Source organism: Sus scrofa, chromosome 15 (genome assembly GCF_000003025.6).
Source record: "Sus scrofa isolate TJ Tabasco breed Duroc chromosome 15, Sscrofa11.1, whole genome shotgun sequence".
NCBI lineage: Eukaryota > Metazoa > Chordata > Mammalia > Artiodactyla > Suidae > Sus > Sus scrofa.
The window spans coordinates 71146746-71170394 of NC_010457.5; the positions used below are offsets into that span (position 1 = coordinate 71146746).

General features: G+C 38.9%; 1 protein-coding gene across 4 annotated transcripts in view; it reads right to left on the minus strand.

Moving 5' to 3' along the window:
- GRB14 (growth factor receptor bound protein 14) overlaps positions 1–23649 on the minus strand; it is a 127499-nt gene that overhangs the window by 26818 nt on the left and 77032 nt on the right. For all 4 annotated transcript variants that reach the window (XM_021075427.1, XM_021075428.1, XM_021075426.1 and 1 more), the window contains 2 exons: positions 19820–19976; positions 173–294 (listed from right to left, as the gene is read on the minus strand). In XM_021075427.1, the coding sequence (XP_020931086.1) occupies positions 173–294; positions 19820–19976 (279 nt within the window). The remainder of the gene's footprint in view (positions 1–172; positions 295–19819; positions 19977–23649) is intronic.

Below are 23649 nucleotides of genomic sequence, written 5' to 3' on the forward strand. Positions count from 1 at the left end.
GTTAGAGTAAGAAGAAATGTTATTATAATTTTGAAGGACCAGAATGTTTACCTACAATTTATCAAATAGGGAATTGTATTTTATTTATAGTGACTTTTGTCTTCACATAAAATAAAATAAAATTTAACTAACTCATTTACTTTTCATAACTATTAATGGCTATTTCACTTACCATTGGGTTTTTAAAGAATTCGTATTTGGCATAATTTTTTCTAAAGTATAGCTTATTTTCTTCTTCCATTCCCCAGTTAGATAGTACTTCAATCACCAGCTCATGGTCTTCTATTGTTCTTTCTGTAAAGAATGTTCCAGTGAGCATGAAAACAGATAGATGGATAGATGGGTGGATAGATAGGTAGGTTGACAAAAATATACATGTACATGCATATCCATATGATTATATGATATATCATGTATGCATATTTATTAAATATAGCAAATTTCAACTCAATTCTGAAATAGCCAGATTGATAAAATCAAGTTTGAGTTAATAATAGTGATTTTTATATCAAAGCTGACCGTAATCCAAAGAGAAAAATGATATGAGATATCACCATGCACTTTTTACTAATTCTCAATCTCCTTTATTGCCACAGTGGTTGCACCAATTTACAATCCCACCATATAAATTATAATGTAAGTTTGATAACAAATCTACATTAAGAACATGAGAGCTATGCTTTTTCTCCAACTTATCATGGTGCCAAAATTAAAATATTTGCCTCAAGGCTGAGCAATTCACCCTATTAAGACATGAAAAATTTTGACAGGTTCAATATGCATTTAAGATACACAATCTGGACAGTTGAGGAAAATTTAAATAAATGCTTTAAAAAGAAAATTTTAATGCAAGGACATACAATTTTTTGTCTTTTTTTATTACTCAAATGAATTTATCACATCTGTAGCTGTATAATGATCATAACAATCCAATTTCACAGGATTTCCATCCCATAACCTAATCACATCCCCCCATTCCCCAAAATGTCTCCTCCAGAGATCATAAGTTTTTCAATGTCTGTGAGTCAGCATCTGTTCTGCACATAAGTTCATTGTATCCTTTTTTTCAGATTCCATGTGTTAGTGAAAGCATTTGATGTTGGTGTCTCACTGCATGGCTGACTTCACTTAGCATGATAATTTCTAGGTCCATCCATGTTGCTAAAAATGCTGGTATTTTGTTCTTTTTAATGGCTAAGTAATATTCCATTGTGTATATGTACCACACACTCCTCTGTCAATGGACATTTAGGTTCTTTCCATGTCTTGGCTAATGCAAATAGTGCTGCAATGAACATTGGAGTACATGTGTCTTTGCGAGTCATGACTCATCTCTGGATGAGTCATGAGCATCTCTGGATAGATGCTCAGGAGTGGGATTGCTGGATCAAATGGTAGCTCTATGTTTAGTTTTCTGAGGAATCTCCATACTGTTTTCCACAGTGGTTGCACCAATTTACAATCCCACCAACAGTGGACTAGGGTTCCTTTTTCTCCACACCCTCTCCAGCACTTATTGTTTGTAGACTTTTTGATGATGGCCATTCTGGCTGGAGTAAGGTGGTACCTCATTTTTGTCTTTTTAGGGCTGCACCTGTGGCATTTGGAGGTTCCCAGGCTAGGGGTCTAATCGGAGCGTAGCTGCTGGCCTACACCACTGCCACAGCAATGCAAGATCCAAGCCGCGTCTGTGACCTACACCACAGCTCATGGCAATGCTTGATCTGTACCCTACTGAGCAAGGCCAGGGATCGACCCAGCAACCAGTTCCTAGTCAGATTCGTTTCTGATTCGTCATGACAGGAACTCCAAGGACATACAATTTTTTCAAGAAACCAAATTTCTTGTGGTACTTTATACTTTCAAAAGTAATGTTCAGGAGAATGTAGTTTGTATTAATGATGAAGGTAATTAGGTAGGGTGGGATGGCACTTAGGAGGAAAGGTACTTAAATGAAAAAAGCAATGACAACTTTAAAGAGGTGAACGTAACATGCAAGATTCCAATTTTAATAATTTTTCTTAAAAAAATTATTCAAGCAGTACTATTCATAACAGCCCCAAATTGGAAACTACCCAAATGCATATATCATGAGAATGAATAAATAAATGTGTAAAGGACACAGTGGAATATATACAACAATAACACACAACTGCATGGATGGATTCCAAAAACATAATATTAAATAAAATAAGTGAGACACAAATACATACTACATGGATCCGCTTATATAAGTTCAGCGCAGATACAAAAAAAATCTAAAGTATTAGAAATCAAGATAACGGGGATAGCGGGTGATTGAGCAGGGCCCTGAGGGAATCACTTGGTATAGAAAATATTCTGCTTCTTAATCTGGGTGTTGGATACTCAGGAATATACAATATCTGAGAATTGATCAAGTTGTCCACCTTTGTTCACTTATGTTAATTTAAGGTATGTCATACTTCAGTAAAAGGTTAAAGAAGGAGTTCCCATCGTGGCGCAGTGGTTAACGAATCCGACTAGCAACCATGAGGTTGCGGGTTCGGTCCCTGCCCTTGCTCAGTGGGTTAACGATCCGGCGTTGCCGTGAGCTGTGGTGTAGGTTGCAGACGCGGCTCGGATCCCGAGTTGCTGTGGCTCTGGCGTAGGCCGGTGGCTACAGCTCCGATTCAACCCCTAGCCTGGGAACCTCCATATGCCGCGGAAGCGGCCCAAGAGATAGCAACAACAACAACAACAACAAAAGACAAAAAAAAAAAAAAAAAAAAAAAAAGGTTAAAGAAAAGTCACCACAAAATTATTAATGCCAAGTAGGAAATGGAGAATGGCCAAACAAGAAATACAGAAATCCTATGCTTTTTTTAGGTGCTTCTAGGGCCTTTTTGAAAAGTATCTGTGTCTTAGAAATTCAACACTCAGGGGTAATCTGTGACCTACAACACCCAAACCCTTGAAAGTAATGTCATACTTAAATAGAAGCTTATCCATCTGAAAAGAAGTTCCTGTGAGAGCTCGCAATGAATATGGATGAGTTGGAACTATGTGTGTATCAACACTCAGGTTCCTTTCTAACTGATTGCACTTTTTCTGTCTACGGTAGCTCCTTCTCCCTCCTAAGTTTCAGTCCTTGGCTCAATTCGTTTCTTTCCCTTCTCTCGACTAATTCACTCTCCCCTCTTCAGCTATCACATCTGTCAAATTTCTGGAAGTGAAATCTTCAGCTACAGTTGCTTTCACTCACAACTCCAATCCACTGCTGGACTTTACACCACTTTGAACACAGTTTGTTTAAAACCAAAGTTCAGTGTGGTGGTTCCTCAAAATATTAAACAATTCCAGCAATTCCATTTCTGAGTCTATAAACAAAAGAAGTGAAAGCTGGGACCAGAACAGATAGTTATACACCAATGTTCACAGTAGCACCATTCACAAATAGCCAAAAAAATAAAAACATCCTAATGTCCATCCACAAATTAATGGATAAACAAAATGCAGTAAAGACATACAGTGGAATATTTAGCCTTAAAAAGGAATGAAATTCTGACACATGTTGCAATATGGATGAACCTTAAAGATATTACGCTATGTTAATTAAGACAGCCACAAAAGAAGACTATTACATGATTCTATTTACATGAGGTACCTAGAACAAACAGGTTTGTAGAGACAGAAAAGTAGAAGGGTGGTTGCCAAGGACCAGGGTGGGAGGGAGGAACGAGGAGTTACTGTTAAATGGGTTAAGAGTTTCAGTAATGGGAAGATAAAAATCTTCTAGAAATGGACAGGGGTGATAGTTGCACAACAGTATGAACATGCATAATGCCAGTGAACTATGCCGTTAAAATGCATAAAATGGTAAAATTATTTTGCACTTTATCAAAAAATTTTAAAAATATAAAAATGAAACAAAATGTCTACATTTTCCTCTGTCAAACTGCTTTTTCCTAAATTCTCCTGTGTCCATTACAACTTTCTCTATGTCCACTCCCAAATCCTCCACTGTTCCTACCCTAAACACCAGACTTCCTCCAGATGTCTTTCCACAATCAGCAACTCCCCACCACTTCCCACTATCACCACTCCAATTTAGATCTCTACCTTTTCTTAACTAATGTCCAAACCTCTATTTTCTCATTCTTCCAATCCAACTTGGAAACTGATATCATAGGAAACCTCATAAAACATTTCTATCAATGTGATTCCCTGCTCAAACACTTGGCCACTTCCTACTTGTTATGAGATAAATCCGTATCATCTGGCAGTTTTAACTTATTCATTAATCTTTCCATTCAATAAATACTTATTGAAGGCCTACCCTGTGTCATATATTTATCTTGGGACTTGGAATTTTGTAGTGAACAAGACAGAAATCATTGCTTCATGGACCTTCCATTCTAATGGACAATAAATAAAATGTAAATCTTAAAAGGTGGCAATGAACACTGCAGAGAGAAATGGAGCAGGGAAGGAGAGAGAAGGGCACAGGGGAAAGGAATCTACCCTCCAGAGCTTGCTACAGAAGGCTTCATTGAGAAGGGAATGTCTGAACAAAGATCCAAAGCAGAGGGAAGCATGAGCCAAGCAGAATCTAGAGGAAGAACAAGAAGAGAGCCTCTGAGCAAAAGCAAGGCTGGCATGTCTGACGGAGGGCAAGGAGGCTAAAGGGGATGAAGCTGAGTGGGAAAAAGGGAGGGGATTACCAGGATCGGGGAGGGAAGTGAAGGTGATGAGCTGGGACCACTGGATAAAGCCCTGCAGTTCAGAATAAAGATTTGGCTTTTGCTCTGGGTTAGGTGAGAAGTCATCTTTGAATAGATGACTATCATGGGCTGACTTTGTTTTTCACTGGATCACAATGGATGCTGAGTGGAAAACTGATTTCAAAAGGCTTAAGGGTAGGAAGCAGGAAGACCATCTAGTAGAATATGGCAATTAAGGGGAGGAATGTGGCTTGGATAAGAGTGGCAGCAGTAGCCATGTAAAAAGTCGGCAAACAAGATTTGCTGACAACCTGGACATGAAAGAGAAGGGGGAATTAAGGAAGACACCAAGATTCTTTGCCAAAGCACGTAGAAGGGCTGTGCTCTCATTAATGAGCTCAGAAAACTGTAAGAGAAGCAGTTTTCGGGGAGATCCAGAGGTTCCTGAGATAACAAGTGGGAAGCTGTACCCCTAACAATCCTCATCATCTTTACTTTTGTCTGCTTCTCACACAACCCCAGCTGATCATTTCAATCTTTTGAAGCATATATTCACATTATTAAACACACGATGTGCTAAGCACTGTGTCTGTATTCACTAAAACTACAGTGGGAGAACACTGCAAGATATTAAGCAAAAATGTGTGCTTGTTGTCTTACCAACATATGTTTCATTGTACCCATTACCTCTCTCCACCACTAAGGAAATAGCATATGTTCTGCCCTGAAGATAAACTATACCGAGAGGAAACAATGACAGAGATGCATTTTCTTTTCTTTAGAGCCTCAAATTAGACCTTACCAATCCTCAACAAATATAACTGCTTGGGGAGAATCCTCCATTGCCTCCCACAATCTTGTAATCTGGGAAAGGATCTGGAATTAAGAGGTAAGTGGAGGAGTTCCCATAGTGGCTCAGTGAATAACAAACCCGACTAGCATGACTAGCATCCATGAGGATGCAGGTTCGATCCCTGGCCTTGCTCAGTGGGTTAAAGACCCGGCGTTGCTGTGAGCTGGGGTGTAGGTCACAGACGTGGCTCAGATCCCAACATTCCTGTGGTTCTGGCATAGGCCGGCGGCTATGGCTGTGATTAGACCCCTAGCCTGGGAACCTCCATATGCAGCAGGTGCACCCACCCCCCCAAAAAAATAGGTAGGTGGAGGAAATGAAGTGGAGACTGAGAGGGAGTTAGATAGTAAGTGGGGGGGTTAGGTCCCAATGAGTCCATAGCTTGCCCCTTCCAGAACTAAGACCCTTTCAGGATGAGGAGTTGATGGTGATAAAACCCCACATCATGTTTAATAGTGTTGTGTGGCTCAAATCAGTGTAGTCTTAGGAGGCTTCTAGCCTCAAGTAGAAGCCCTGCATCTGACATGGCAGAAAAGCAATAGCTAAGTGTACTATCAAAGAAGATGGGTCCATAGCAAGTCAGGATGAGGAAAGAGTGCTGCAGTGTCAGGTCCCTCAGAAGGAGTGTGGGAGGGCTAAGAGAAGGCCATGAACTTAGGGGGCTTTACAGGATAGACAATAAGGTTGAGAGGAAAAGAGTTTCTAGAACATGAGAGAAGAGTTGTTCAGGAGTTAGACAAATACCTCCTGGGACTTAAATGCTCCACCAGAGTTGGAAGAGTGAAAGTAGGGCTGAACCTTCAACTGAGAGTATCTTAAACCTGTAGAGAACTAAACTAAATTGACTATTTATCCAAACAAAACTAAGAACAATCCATAAAGCAAACCAATAATGGAAGATTAAACTGTCTGCCATTAAGAGGTCAGGAAACTCAGAGTCAGAAATTAATTCAAGTTATAGAAATAAAGGAAGTTACATCTTTGCATGCCTCAGTCTAAGACCTTTTTCATTACTGTATTTAATTCTTATAAGATCTGCAGTAGGCTGAATAATGGCCCCAAAGGCATCAGGTCCTAAACTCTCAAATCTATAAATGTTACCTTATATGGCAAAGCATCAGCAGATGTCATTAACTTAAAGAAATTGAAATTAGAAAATTATTCAGGATTATACAGATGGGTTCTAAATCCAAACTCAAGTATCCTTTTAGGAGAGAGACAGAAGGAGATCTGACAGAGAAAGAAGAGGAGAGGGCAGTGTGACCACAGAGGCAGAGGTTCAAGTGATGTGACCACAAGCCAAGGAATGATGGCAGCCACCAGCAGCGGGAAGAGGCAAGGAAGAGATGCCCTACAGCATCCCTGGAAGGAGTGTGGCCCTGACATCACCTTGTTTTCTGCCCAGTGAAATTCATTGGTGACTTAGCACCTCCAAAACTGTTAAATATTACCTTTCTACTGTTTTAAGCCACCAGTAATTTGTTACAGCAGCTTTAGGAAACTAAGAGGATAATCTAATGAGCAAACTATTTGTTAAAGCAGCCTTAGGAAACTAAAAGGATAATCTAATGAGCAAACTCTGTTTCCATTTTACAGATTATAAACCTGAACTTGAGGATAGCAAATGTCTCAGGATTTGAATGGCAGCCACATGTGTAACCCCCAGTCTCTGCTCCTTCCTCTGCACAGCACAGCCTCTGCCTTCACTACAGTTCCCACTGGAAGGGCATCCTCTGCCACCTCTGCTGGGTCTATTTATATCCTACTCCTTCTTTCTATATCAGCTAAATCTCTCTCAAGTTTCTGCCTCAAATTCTTTTATCTTGAAAAGTGTTCGATAATCATTTGCTAATTAATGAAAATAAACAACCACATTTTGAGTATAAGAGGAAAGAATTTAATTGGGCAATAGTTCAAATTATTATTAATCTTAACCCCACAGCCATTTGAATTTGGATTTCATCAAAAAAGAGAGTAAGACAAAAAGACTGGAAAAACCAAGCTTTATTTGAAAAGCTATGTCAAATGGGTCACAAAAGAACTAGTATCGTATGTGTAGTCACCAAAAAAGCAGCAGTCCAGTTGTGGTTTTGTTAGCCACACACAAATAAAGCCCAGCATACCAATCTAGAATGGAAAAATATGGGAAACAACATTTGCAGAAATTTTCATGGAACTATAATACCAAATGTTTAAATAATGCAATTACTGGCTTCAGGACAATAGTCTGGTAATCTTAAGCAGAAAAAATGTCTTCAAACAAAGCTGGCAAAAACTCAAGTACACTGCAAAGCAAAAGACACACTTTCCACTCCTTCAAAGACGATTTATGGCACTATTCTATTGAAAATTTAGAAAACATAAAAAGCAAACAAAATCCAGAGGATCAAATGCAGCTATAGGTTTCTACCACTTAGACTCATCTGGAAATGGAGATAAAACTTATTATAGAATCTGGCTTTTTAAAATTACATTAAATATTCTTTTTACATTGATAAATCACTGGGATCCCCATTTAGATGTGCTGTCATATATACCATCCCCAAGCCAAGTCCCATGACATTAAAGGATTAATGCTGCAATAAAAGAACTGCAAGAGGGAGTTCCCGTCGTGGCGCAGTGGTTAATGAATCCGACTAGGAACCATGAGGTTGCGGGTTCGGTCCCTGCCCTTGCTCAGTGGGTTAACGATCCGGCGTTGCCGTGGGCTGTGGTGTAGGTTGCAGACACGGCTCGGATCCTGTGTTGCTGTGGCTCTGGCGTAGGCCGGTGGCTACAGCTCCGATTCAACCCCTAGCCTGGGAACCTCCATATGCCGCGGGAGCGGCCCAAGAAATAGCAACAACAACAACAACAACAAAAGACAAAAAAAAAAAAAGAACTGCAAGAGGTCTTGATGATTATCAGTTAATCACATCTTACAGAAATTTCATTTTTTTTAAAAAAATGTAGATACCGAACTAAACACAGATCTTAATAGGGAGAAAGCTCAACATGAAGATACAATGCTTGGTGAATTACTTTGAGAGGAAAAGAAAAATGCTTAAAGGGGAGGTGAAAAGTGGCTGAAGACCAGCTTTGCTTTGCCAAGGCCTATGCATAAAATAAGACATCATCACCAACACCTAAGAAAGGCAAAACAAAACATTTGTCTAGATGGAGTCTAATAAACTTTCTCTTGACTCTTTCTCTATAGCCCCATTCTAAAACCAAGCCAACTTTAACAGAGTAACTTACAGTTTTTAAATATCACAAAAATTCTATTATAGAATATAGAAGTAATATTCTATTAATTCTATATTTAGAGCTCTTTGCTGCAATGTTCCAAAAAAAAAAAAAATTAGGAGTTGTCACCTAGAATGAACTCAACTACTTTTTGAGTTACTATTTGAGAAATGACCCTGGGTATCATTCACATAAATTTAGCATTTTTTTTTAACCTTACTTTGAAAATTTCATAAATTCATCTAAAATACTATATTAAGATATGTTATTAAAACTTTACAGAGATAAGTCTACATGAAAAGCTTTTTGGGAGTTCCCACTGTGGCGCAGTGGAAACGAATCCGACTAGGAATCATGAGGTGGCGGGTTCAATCCCTGGCTTTGCTCAGTGGTGAGTTAAGGATCTGACATTGCTGTGACTGTGACTGTGGTGGAGGCGGCAGCAACAGCTCTGAGTAGACCCCTAGCCTGTCGGTGCAGCCCTAAAAAGCGGAAAAAAAAAAAAAAAAAAAAAGCTTTTTGAAGTATTTTTCAGGTATCGAAAAGTGATCAAATACCACTTACGTGTAGGTAGAAAAACAGGAGAAGCCATCTTAAATAACCTCAAAACAACAACAGAAAAGGAGGAAAAAGGGAAAAAGCCTTCCAAAAGAGTGATAAAAAAGCTTTCTTAAAACAAAAGCAAGAGCTTCATTTCACTTTAAGTATTATTCCCAGATCAGTGAAGTCTTATGTTAATAGAATGAAATATTACCAAATAGTGGTAACTACACATAATTCTGTTTTCTATTTAATTTTCAGAAACTCTTTCTTCAAAAAAAAGAAGAAGAAGAAAGAAAGAAAGAAAGAAAAAGAAGAGAAGAAAGAAGTTCCTGCTGAAACTGTTGATTTAACTTCAAAGTCTTTTAAAAAACCTCAATCCTCCCAGAATGGAAAGTGTTCACCTGTGACCTTCTGCTTGGATTTCTTCACTGAATCTACTGAAAGTACAGCGTGGGACTCAAATAGAAACCAGAGTCCCTACTCTTCTCATCACTTGATAAGAGAAGAAACAAAAGTGGCTTTTAGCTCTAATTCACCCAGAAAACAATTCTTTGTACACCTTTGTTACAGGAAACTCCAGGAGACAAATGGTCCTTGTAACTTCTCTGTGCTAGGCAGAAACTACATACATTTTCTCAATCTTATTTTAAGATAAAAATGAACAGCCTCTAACCCAGCAAAACAAAAACTGGAGAAGCAAAGAATAAAACAAGGCTCAGTTTCTAAAAGGTTCCTTACCCTAAGGAAACTACTTAATACCAGCAAGATCCCCTGGAAAATTGCCACTGCCATGTTCAGCTTCCCAAGGGCAATAATAGGAAAATCTTGACACTTAAGATGATGGGTATAAAGGCCTTGTGGGTCATTCTTCAACAAAATGAAACGGTCCTCTATTAGCTCAGACTCAATAATCACAATTTGTACTCAAAGAAAACCTTATTTTTCTACCAAATGTTTGCATATATATTTTCTCAAGCTGACTGTAAATACCTAAAAAGCTAAGAAACAGCTTCCATAAATCCTAAGTTACCCAGTGTATCCTTTAAGGACTGAGAGCACATTTCCATCTGGGCATGGCATATGATTTCTTTGGCTTTTTTCCCCAAGTCTCTTTCTTCTATGTACTTTGTAATCCATCCTTTGAATGGGTTTATATACATACTTAGAATTTGGTACAGCTTAGTTCAAAAACCATTTATCTATCTTAGATCCTGGGTTACAAAGATGTACGTGTACACAGAGTTCCACCTCTCATGGAATTATGGACTAGTTTTAATATGATCGCTATTAAGACAAGTGCAGAAAATGTCACAGCAGCACAGAAGATGGGTACTTGATCCAACTTGGGGCTTCAGGAAGTCTGAGTTGTCTTTAAAAATCTCTTAACAAGTTAAAAAAATTGTGATTTTTTTTCTGATTACTAAAATTACACATTTCCATTACGGAAAAACTGAAAAACACACTATCAGGTGTGGTCCTGAAAAGACAAAAAGCCAGGAGTTCCCGTCGTGGCACAGCGGAAACAAATCCGACTAGAAACCATGAGGTTGCGGGTTTGATCTCTGGCCCCACTCAGTGGGTTAAGGATCCGGTGTTGCTGTGAGCTGTGGTGTAGGTCACAGAGGTGGCTCGGATCTGGCGTTGCTGTGGCTGTGGCGTAGGCCAGCAGCAACAGCTCCGATTGGACCCCTAGCCTGGGAACCTCCATATGCCACGGGAGCAGCCCTAAAAAAGACAAAAGACAAAAGACAAAAAAAAAAAAAAAAAGCCGATAAATAAATAACACACTATCACTCCTGCAGCACTCTGTTTTTTTTTGGGGGGGGAGGGGAAGCCGGGTACCTTCCTAGTCGATGTATGAGAAAAGGTGGTGAAAGCAAGTATTCTGATTGTCTCAAGAAATGACCAGCTTCTGAGAAGCAAAAGTCTGTATCCAGTTGACAATCACAATCCATCTTTAAGCCTGTCAATCAGGAATAAGCAATTTACATTTCAGTATATTCCTTTCTTGTCTTTTCCCTGGGGCCTAAATTAGATCACTGTATATAGATAACATATATAAACACACGTACAATGTTTTCTCAATTTTGTGAAAGACATATTCTTTGACTCAATAATCATTACAATCTTACATTTGCCCACATCAGTCTTCAAAGGAAAAAACTCCAAAAACATGATCGAAAGCTGCTTTACTCATATCCTATGAATGTACTGTAATTTACAACATCCCTCCTTATCAGAACATTAGGTTTTATTTTTCTCATTAATTGATACTGTATATAATCCTGCCTTAAATCTATTTCTTATCCAGATTTGCTTGTTTCCCACACCCACAACAGCGTGCACTTCTGGGAGCATCACTTCCAAGGACACAGTTTATCTCCATCACTCCTTGCCACTCTGTTTTTGGGGACTATGCCTTCCTAATGGATGTATGAGAAAAGGTGGTGCCAGCAAGTACACTGATTGTCTCAAGAAACAATTAGCTTCTGAGAAGCAAAAGTCTGCACCAGGCATATGGAAGAAGCAGATGTGTCTTCCTACCTGCTCCCAAGTGGAAAGGGCGACTAAACTTCACAAGACTGAGTGTGGGATGCCTCCAACTGCTTTTCTCTCTCTCCTCTCCCTAGCCTGTGGTACTACGTAAGCTATCAGTCAGCTTGAGCAGCTGAAGGGTTTCACCTTACTTTGTTTTTACAAGTATTTTTAGGAAATGGCTAGCAGTTATTATACAATTATACTTTATTGCCATTTTTAGCTAACGTTCCAAGTAAGCCTTGGAGGATGCACAGCAGTTACCCAGGTAAAGATGGGTAAGAAAGGACTTCCTGAGAATCTTAACAGCATGAGCAATGAAACCAAGCAGCATGAATGCAGGTGACTACAGGAGGTTCTTTAATGTATCAACTTAGGGTGGGAGAACAAGACACAAGGCTGGAGATAGGAGGAGTAGTCAGGTCATAAGTATGACAAGCCCTGCAAAGGACCTTGGACCCTAACGCAATGTGAATTGGTTCTGCATTCTGATGAATAACTGGTATGACCAGAGGCAAGAGGAAAGACGAACTGTAAGGCTAAAGGAATTCCTCAGGAGAGAGATGATCAGACTTGAACTCAGGCTATGAGAATATGAAAAGGAAAAATCTGTTGGACCACAAGGCAGGTTTATTATGATACTCTGTTAGTTACATTTTTTCCACCCCCAGCCTTAGTGTGTTACCAGAATACATGTCACCTCAAAGCTCAGGTCAGGGCTACCTAAGTCTCAGTAGAAAAGGAAGCACATGTGTCCTAAGGGCTTCACAATTATTTCTGCTGGTGACAAGGGTGGTCACAACTCTGATGGCTGGGAGGTTCCAAACAGCACAGCAAGTACAACTATGTATCAGCATCAGCTCCAGACAACAGATATCCGAAAGACATCTGTGCTCCTTTTGCAAAAGAGAAAAAAGTGAAGGAGCAGCTTCAAAGCAGGTGGCTGTGCATTGCTTCAGTCTTAAAGAGATCACGTGGGTATAGCTGCACACATTAAAAATGGTTTCATTAAAAGCCTCCAGTCATTCATTTTGCTTATTAAAGCCACTCCTCGATGATATTCACAATGGAAATCTCAGCTGTCCCTAGCAATGACACTAAAATACAATTAATTCCACTTCCCGAGGAGTCCATAGGTATGCGCTTGAGGTACTGTGTTAATTGCTGCTGCTTCATTCCATGGCTTCAATTAGGAATCAAAATGGGAGCAAGGCAAACATGGATCCCATTAAGTTCCAGAAGACTTAAAACTGAAGTTATTCCCCCCTCCACCATCCTCATACAATGATCATAAAAGCAGAGGACTCCATCTGGGGAACTATAGTGACATCCAGTGGCTATGAAGTAAAACACACCAAGTTACAAAATTTGGTTTATTGTATTATGAGAGAAGGGAAAATACTTGTTGATATACTGACAACCGGTGTCTCTAAAAGTGTGTCTATAACTAGAAAATGGTGTCTCTAAAAGTGTGTCTCTAAGTAGAAACTCATCATAACACAACCTAAAATCAGCCAAATCAGCGACTGATAACAAAATCATGATGTTTAGCAGCCTTCCATGATTTACTCCACATATGGAAATTCTGGGAAGCATGTTAATATGTATTATTAATAATTATGGAGAGAGGAATTAAATATTGATATTGTATTCAAAGTTCTAAATGTCATATTACCATTCACATTGTGTATAAACTCAAGAACAAGTCATTTCCAAAGTGATCCTTTTGCTCAGCCAAAATAAACATCAGGCTCTGCTATAACGTGGACTAGGTTGGATCAGTTTGATCCCAATAATTTAAAAACTACCTTGCTAAGGAAGGTTTATCTGAAAATGTTCTTGAGGGTTCAAAATTTAAATCTGTATTTACAGCATGCATGATAGAGAGAGATGGAGCATGTAAGAGAGACAAATTGAGAACAGAATCCTGAAAACATGTGCCTGACTGGCTGGGGTGAGGAAAAAGCAAACCTGCTTCCACAGAAAATGAATACACCTGAGAATCTGACAGATGTGTGTCAAGTCTGACTCTGAGCCAGGTATTTTATTACTGATTCTTTGTATGTAAAATGGAGATTTAAAAATGTACCTTGTAGGGTTGCTATGAGGCTAAATATTGAGAGCATCTATCAAGATAAATGTGAAACCTCTATGTAAGTGCCCTGTGTGTAGAAGATGCACATGTATGTTAGCCATTACATGTATGCATTCATATTAAAAATACCAAATGGAGGAGTTCCTGTTGTGGAACAGTGGGTTAAGAGTCCAAGTGCATTGACTCAGGTTGCTGTAGAGGCATGGGTTTGATCCCCAGCCCAGCACAGTAGGTTAAAGGATCTGGAATCACTGCAGCTGCGGTATAGGTCACCATTGCAGCTCAGATTCAATCCCTGCGCAGAGAACTTCCATATACTGCAGATTCAGTGATTAAAAAAAAAATGCCGACAAGATTGAAGTTTTCTTTGCATGGAAAGTATCACTCTGAAAACAGACTTTAGATTCCATAACCCTACCATATTTTGAATGTTCTGTGCTCCTCCTTCTGAATTTGGTAATTTCTGGTGTGCTTTAATAGATCACAAGCAACAATAGTAGCACATCTATCAACAACATAGAATGTCTCTGAAACTTTCCTAAGCTGTTCTGGGACATGAAAGTGAACTAGAGCACAGAAAACTCCCAACTCTCATCTATTCCATAAGTCAAAATGTTCTTGCCTCCAAGACTTCAGGATTTCACAAACACTAAGTCTCATAGGTGTGCAGACCATAAGAGGAAGACGGTACAACGGGGTGTGCACAACTAGCAGAAATGAGAGATGGGCAAGGATCAAGCCAAGAAGTCACAGGTAGTTTGCAGTAAAAGCAAAACAAAGTTGCTTAGCCTCCAAATGGTCAAAACTTGCATTCGGGTCTTCTCAGTAGCAGACTTGAAAACTAAGTCAGATCATACTGCTCTCTGACACAAAGACCTCCGCTTGCTTTTCCCCTCACTTCACATGAAAGTCAAGTCCCCTCCCTGGCTTTGGGATCCTGCCTAAGCTGGCTCTGCGGTAGCTCCATGCAGTCCCTTCCTGTCACAGTCCACCCTACTGACTCCACTCCCTAAGAGCTGGCCTCTTGGCTGCTTCCTGAACACAAGCACGTTGCCACGTCCGGGTCTTCCCACCTGATGTTCCCTTTGTCTAGAGCAATCTTCTTCCATTTAAGGGTAAGACTTGCTCCTGTCCTGTGCCCTCTTCAAACATCATGCAGTCAGGGAACCTTCCTTGATCTACGCGAAGTGCATCTCCAACCCACCTGAAGCTCTGTCCCTCTTCCCTGCCTTCCTTTTCTCCCCAGTACTAATCATTACCTAAGGGATTACACATGCTAGCCACACAGCTCATCTTTCTCTTCCCACTAGAATGCAAACTCATGAGGGCACTGCTTTTTGTCTGCTGTGTTCACACTGTACCCCCAGGATCCACACACACAATAGGCTTGGTGCAACAGTCAATTTGCTAAACCATTTGAGGAAAGTAATAGGGAAAGACGGGAAAAGTTGCTAGTTTTTGTGGAATACTAAAAGTGAAAAGAAAAAGTAAATTAAAATACTCAGGATTTTAAAAAAATGCACACACACACACACACACACAAAATAAGATACTCCACACAAATGAACACACAGGATAGGGATTATAGTAAAATAGAGAAACTAAAAAAAGTTACCTCCATGTTGTGAAATTATGGATAATATTGTTTACTTCTTGACATCTTTGTTTCTAAGTTATTTATAATGAGCTGAATTATTTTTATATGAAATATATATTTTTCTTTTTAGGGCCCCACCCACAGCATATGGAGGTTTCCAGTCTAGGGGTCAAATCAGAGATTTAGCTGCCAGCCTACATCACAGCCACAGCAACATGGGATCTAGGCTGTGTCTGTGATCTACACCACAGCTCATGGAAATGCCAGATCCTTACCCACTAAGTGAGGCCAGGGATCAAACCCTCATCCTCACGAGTACTAGTCAGGTTTGTTAACCACTGAGTCATGACAGGAACCCCAGAAATATATTTTTTAAAATAATAGACCACATCATTACTTTTAGAATTCTATTTGCTGGAAACTCATTATTTTTATCAAAGAGGTGTACAATATCTCTTGAATAATATGCAGAACTCACTAGCTAGTCACCAAACTTAGGGCAAATGGTTTGTCTTTTAGTCCTTTATGTCAACAGCAGGGAAAGAAGATTTATAGTTGAAGGTGTTAGTACTACACTCTGTTGACCAAGGGCATCTCTGGCTGTATATCATACTTACGGGGCAGAAACACCCCATTCCAGTTCTTTTCATTCATTTTAACACACAAATGGCAAAAATGTTACTCAATACCACTCTTGGATTAAATAGACTGCAAATGTATTTATAAGCTATACACACATATAAAATTCAGAAACACACTGGTTTTATATTTAATGCTGAGGAAGACCACAATATCTCAATAGTGGTTATTGTATTATTATATACTGTGAAATAAAGAAGTAGAAGAAAGAAAAAGAAAAAACAAACAAACAAAACAAAATTGTTCCTCAAGCATTTGGCTGGATATTCATTAATATTATCTAACATTTCAGAGTATTCTCACAGAGACAAAGCAGATTTAAAAAAAAAAGGAATGGAAGGTAGTAAATCTAATACACATTAGTATTTGGATAGCATTAATGTCTGCATTTTTTTCTACTGTATAGAGATATCATCTGAGTAAAACAAAAGAAAAAAAAGGACACAAAAAAGCTCTGGAACTAAATTTCTTCTTCCTAAGCTTTGGTCAAATGCATTGGTTAATTAAGCCATGAGACAATACTCTCACATCTTTGATTTTATTTCAGTAGTTTCCAGAAAATACAATAATGAAGAAATATATTTCTATTTTATGGCTAAAAGTTTAAATTTAGTATGTAGCTCAATTCTCAATGTTCCATTTTAAGACTCTACATTAAAAGACTTGCACAAGTCTTTTTATTCCTTAACATAACTTGTAGTGGTCTCCGTGAAAACTGCTGCTTGATTTAGAGAGTAGATTTTATTACTAAACTTCAAGCTATTCGTTAGGAATAAATTGCAGTGACTATAACCCAAAAAACATTTAATGATTTTTAAAGTCTCACCAAGAGAAAAAATTTAGGCTACGAAATACTGTAATTATATATTATGCTAATTACGAGGACTATTTCTATAAGCATCAGCAAACAAAATAGTTTGGAATTATGACAAGGGTCTATTAAAAGTTAACATCATACTTTTTTTTTTTTTTTTTTTTTTTGCTTTTTAGGGCCACACCTGCGGCATATGGAAGTTCCCAGGCTAGGGGTTGAATCAGAGCTACAGCTGCTGGCCTACACCACAGCTCACAGCAATGCTGGATGCTTAACCCTCTGAGGGAGGCCAGGGATTGAACCTGCATGCTCATGGATCCTGGTCAGGTTCGTTAACTCCTGAACCACGAAGGGAACTCCAACTCCAGCATCATACTTCTAAGAGACTGATGATGGTGAATAGAAGTTAAATTAATCACAAATGGCAATGAAGAAAACATATGCTGAACTTTTTCTGAAGTGAGACAGCAAGTCACACAGACCAGTATAGCATACCTTCAGGATTCAGGGTTTTCTTGGCATGTATGTGCTCAGCTGTGGAGATGAGCTGACATGCTGTAGCATACCACTGATCACAGAGGGGAGTGGGAGAGCGGGTGGAGGTTCAGAATCCCTGTGGAGACTGTCAAACTAGCCAAGCTTCTTTTCTACAGGTTCACTCTATCCGCTCCCCAAGGTTCTGACACATCCTAGGACAGCAGTCTTCAAACTGCAAGCACTACATATACTTTTTGAATGGTTCAGGAAATGCAAGCACTTTCAGTGAACCACTTTCCAAAATCTTTTAAAAACAGACCTTCCATGGAGTTCCTGCTATGGCACTGTGAGTTAAGAACCTGACTGAAGCAGCTCAGGTCACTGCGGAGGTGTGGGTTTGCTCCCTGGCCCAGCTCAGTGGGTGAAGGATCTGGCATTGATTGTTGCAGCTGCAGCATAGGTTGCAGCTGCAGCTCAGATTCAATCCCTGGCCTAGGAACTTCCATATTTTGCAGGTGCATTAAAAAACAAAAACAAAAACACAAAAAAAACAAAAAACAAAACAGAAAACAAACAAAAAACCAGCCAGATTCTCTTAAGAACATACCTTTTCTGCCAACATCCTCTTTATTATATTTCATGAGACAAAGCAAGACTTCTTATCTGAACTGAACCTTACTTTGGCATATTGCTCTGGGGTATAAACCCTCTATGTTTCAATATAGGAAATGTTTTATATATTGGTAGTTAGCTATGCAAGGAAGTGAATTATTCTCATGACTAGGTATAAATTCCTCAATTCCTAAAACAAACTGAAAGAACAAATTGTGCTGTCACTGATGAATTATTTTAAATAATTTTGATTATTTATCACCAAAAGTCATTTGATATATAAAGCAAAAGAACTGCTGGTAGGCTAAATATATCCATATCTTAATCCCTGGAACCTGTGAATGTACTCTTACATGGTAAAACAAACAAACAAAAACAAAAGTTGGCAGATATGATTGATTTAAGGATCCTGAAATAAGGAGATTATCTTGGATTATTCTGATTAAACCCTAAATGATACTAGTCTTATAAGACAGAGGTAGAAGGAGACTGCACACAGGCAGAAGGGAACACAATGTGACCACAGAGGTAGAGGTTAGAGTGATGCAGCCACAAGCCAAGGAATATCAGCAGCACAAAGAAGCTAGAAGAGGCAAGAAATGGACTCTCTCCTAGAACCTCCAGAGACAGCTCATCCCTGAAGATACCATGATTTTAACCCAGTGACCCTGGTTTCAGACTTCTGGGCTCCCAAACTGTGAAGGAATAAACTTCAGTTGTTTTAAGCCCTCAAGTTGGTGCTAATTTGTTACAGCAGCCAGGCGAAAACTAATACAGAATTCAAAGACTTGAATGGCATTGCCATAAAAAACTCCTTCCTTTCTCAATACTTATTATGAAGACATGTTTTTTTTAACAGAAATATCTGTAAAAATAAGAAGGGAGAGATAAAATTATTGCCCAATTCCTTCTCCTCCTGGCAGAGAACGAAAATTCTTTATAACATTTTAAATGATTTACGGTGGGGAGCCTTTACAGTTCACAATACAGAGATGCATTTCTAACTGAAAATAAATAGGATTTTTTTAAAACATAAAGGAATTACTTATTTCTTTAAGAAATATTTAGGGTGTACACTCCCATTAAGAGAACCACTATTAGGAACACCTCCAATGTCTGTACTATAATCAAGTAAAAAAGTATTCAAATAACAGCGTATTCTACAAACCTCTCAAAAAAAAAAACTGTTCACCATGCTACTAAAGATTATTATGAAATGTATATTTCCATCAATTTATTTTATTTTTATTTTTGTCTTTTCTAGGGCCGCACAGAGGCTAGGGGTCTAATCGGAGCTAGAGCTGTCAACCACAGCCACAGCCACAGCCACAGCAATGCCAGATCTGAGCCGCCTCTGTGTCCTACACCACAGCTCATGGCAATGACAGATCCCTAACCCACTGAGCGAGGCCAGGGATCGAACCCGCAACCTCATGGTTCCTAGTCAGGTTTGTTAACCACTGAGCCACAACGGGAACTCCTCTTTCCATCAATTTAGGCTCTATGGGTTAGCTCCCAAATTTTCACAGATCATTATTTAAGCAGTGAGGGGTGGCAAATTTTTAATATTTCTATCCCTATTTCCATTTTGTGCTACTTTATTTTCTCAAAACCAACAAAATAAAAATCAAAGAAAAGGACTATTCATCATTGTCCTTTATTTTTCTACAAGTGAAGAAAATCTCTGCCATATGATCAAAGCTATAAGGGACAGAAAATCAATATGACTCTGATTTTGTATCCTTACCTAGACCTATGTGAGGCAGATGCTCAAAAAGGGTCCAGCTGTGGTCATCAATGTAATGGTTCTTCAGGATCAACAGCTGGCAAACATCTCTGGCAGTTATGTCACTAGGAACCTCTAAAGCCCTGCTGGTTTCATCTTCACTGTATACTTTAATTACCTGTATAAGCAGAAATGAGAAAATAAGCTAAAATTGTCTATGAAAAATATCATTCTAATATGTTATCAAACTTACTGGTTGAGCTAATTACAAATTCCTTATACATCTTAATTTTCTTATACACTGAGTGAACATTGCCTATGCAAGACTTTGATAACATGTGTCAAAGCTACCTTGTCCAACCACTTCTGCTCTCTTCAGTGTCAAAACTGGAGCCCATCCAATGACCATTCAATGTCATTTCCCACAACTTGATCTATTAAAAAGCTACACTTCTCTTAATCGATATTTAAAATGTTCCACTCCAAATTTAAATCTGTAAATAAACCAAGTTACATAGGTGGTTTATTCTCAGATATACACAAGTTGTAACAGCAGTAAATAAAATATAAAGATTTCTCTATTTCAGGTCATAGAAATTTTAGTAAACAGTGACTAGATGTTTACCAAATCCTTTTTCTTTTCCCCCTTGCAACTAGTTGTGTCCATGGGATTGTGTTTCAGTCAATGGGATATAATAAGCACATGTAGGGTTGCACCTCCAGGCCCAATCCATAAAAATCTCCCACATACTGCCCTTTATTCTCTTATGCCACCCTCCCATTGAATGGAAATGATGACAAGGACCTAGAGGAAAGGAGAGCCATGGGACAGAAGAAGATTTTGTCTCCGAATGACCACATGGAAGGTACCCAACTAGGAATGCCCATGTGGAGCTCTGACATGAACAAGAAATAAACTTTTCCTGTGTTAACTCACTGTGAATTTGTATTTACCTATTATGGCAGCTAGCATTACCGTAAATCATACAGAATTAGCCAAGGGGTAAGGAGAGGGAGCGGGAGGGGCTGGGACTTGGGGCAAACAGATGCAGAACATTGCCTTTGGGATGGATTGGCAATGGGATCCTGCTGTGTAGCACTGGGAATTCTGTCTAGTCACTTATGATGGAACACTTAATGTAAGAAAAAAGAATGTATATGTGTGTGTAACTGGGTCACCATGCTGTACAGTAGAAAAAAATATATAAATAAATGACAAAAAAATAGAGAGTTTCATTTATAACATTCTCCTCTACATTTACCAAATTATGTTCTGTGCTAGAATTTCTACCACTAACTATGGTAGTAGCAGATATTAATTAAATTAATTATAATGAGCTAAATACCTATGAAGATAGTGTAATAAGATCAACACACACACACACAAAAGTGGGGAATGGTAAGAACATTCAATATAAGAAAAACACCTGTTATAAAAATATAGATATTTTAATATTTTTAGTAATTCAAACAAATGAAAATTGAAATGATGTATCAATTCTCGCCTATCAATTACTTTTCTAATTACAGGTAATAACAGTGGAATGAAAGAGTTGCTTTCTTACAATGATAGCAGTGATATAAACTGGCAAAACTATTTTGTACACCTATTAGAAAATATTTATCGAAAGCATTACAAGGTCCATTCCTTTGACCCAGTAATTTTACTTAGGCAAACTATCTCAATAAATCATCCTAAATGTGGAAAACAGCTCTAGGCATAGACACATCTGCCAAAGCACTATGAGTAATTTTTTCAACCTAAATATTCAATAATAAAAGAATGATAAGTTATAGTACTTTCACAAAATGGAATATTATAAGGTACTTAAAATGTTATTCAAGGAAATGGTATAAAAACTTTAAAAAAATCTGAAGTAAAATAAAATCACAACACCAAAGCACGTTACTCTGTACAGTGCAGACTCATTTGTTGGATTGGTGACCAGGCACCTACCCCTTTTCTAAAAGCATTTGATCACCTTTGAGAGAACCACTCCTTCTTCACCATCACTCTCTGTGATTCTGGCAGCTCTGCCTGCAGCTCAGCAAAGGTGTACTGGACCTGCTGGAACTGGTTTGTAAGAGCTGATATTAAACATTCAGGAACTTTGCAAGCCAGGCCTCTTAAAATCAGCCAAGGTGGGAGAGCGTATACCAAAAAAAAAATGGCAAATGCTGAAAACAAAGCCTTTCCTTTAAAAAAAAATTTTTTTAGAGCCAGTTTATCTGTTCATGACTGCCTCAGTTCCACACAGAAGATGTTATCCAGATTGATCAATCAACACCCAGAATCCCCCTAGCAAGAGTGATTATTTTAGAGATGGGCACATGACCTAATCGGAGCCAGGCAGAGCCAATCTGGACACGTATTAACATAACCACAAAGGGGACCTTCTTTTCCACTGGGTAGATGTAGGGTGAAGCTGCTGTTGTGCACAAACAGAAAGACTGGGAAAATTGGGCCCACGTGGAGTAAACCATGCCAAGAGATGAAAAAAGTCCCGAGAATATCATTGGGCCCCTGAACAAGGAACATGTGAATTCTTTGTGTTTCTATCATATGTGTGCTATAAGGCTAAAATTTCTAGTGGTAATATCCACCTACTTATCTCCCTTGCTCTAGCCATGGACCTTCTCCAACCCATTCTCCATACTGCTAGGGGAATAAACTTTCTAATAGCCAATCAAATAGGGTCATTCTTCTAAAATTCTTCACTGGTCCTCATTGTCCTAATTCAAGCAGTTCACTGTGTTTATTAAGTCCCTACGCAAAGTCCACATCCTCTGCTAAGTGTTTTAATATAAGACTGTCATAGAAAGAGTTGGTTGTTGCCCTTGGAGAGCTAAAGCATAGTGGGGAAAGCAGTATTAAAAAACAATAAATACAAAGTAGGACATAAAAATGCAGTATATTACTAAGTCATAAAATGGGGTTAGGAGATGCCCGAAAGATATTCAATGATATTTGGGCCAAGACCTAAAGGAAATATTCAATGATATTAGGGCCAAGACCTCCTCCTCCTCCTCTTCCTGAGCAAAAGAGGGTAGGAGCATTTCAGGCCAAGGGAACAAAAGCCATGCAAAGTCCTTGCGGAAAGAAGAACCTTCAGGGGTTCCAAGGATTAGGCAGAGTCAGGAATGGCAGGAGCAGCAAACAGGGAGCCTAATCCTAAGGAAACTGACACGGTATGCATGATGGTGGTAACAAGGATGAAAAATCCTAAAATCATGAGTTCCCATTGTGGTGTAGCGGAAATAAACCCAACTAGGAACCATGAGGTTGTGGGTTTGATCCCTGGCCTCGCTCAGTGGGTATAGGTCACAGACGCAGCTCGGATCCTGCATTGCTGTGGAATTAGGAGTCACTGAGCTTATAGGTGGTCAACAAACTTGTGGACACGGATATATCTAACTTGGGAGAAAAGTAAAAAGAATGAGGAAAAAAAAGAATCTAGGGCTGAACCCCAAGATAGTCCAATATTTAATGGTCAGTTAGAGGCAAGAAAGTCTGAAAGATAAAGTGAGACAGAAGGAGAATTAGGGAAGTGGGGCTCCATGAAATAAAGCCCAATCTCTTCAGCATACATACTCCCCAGCCAACCAGCCTATGGAACAGGTTCCTCTGACTTTCGCCAAATATGATAAACATTTGCAACCTCTTCTTTCTATTTGCATGTGAGGTAGCCTCTACTTGAAATCAATGCTCCAACCACCAATCATCTGCTTTATTTGGCAAATTCCTACTTATCATTTGACCCAAATTTCCTCAGTACTTCTTCCAGAAAGTCTCCCAGAGTGCCCCTGGCTTTGTAATATTCCCTTCTTAGGTGTTCTTATATTGCAATTTT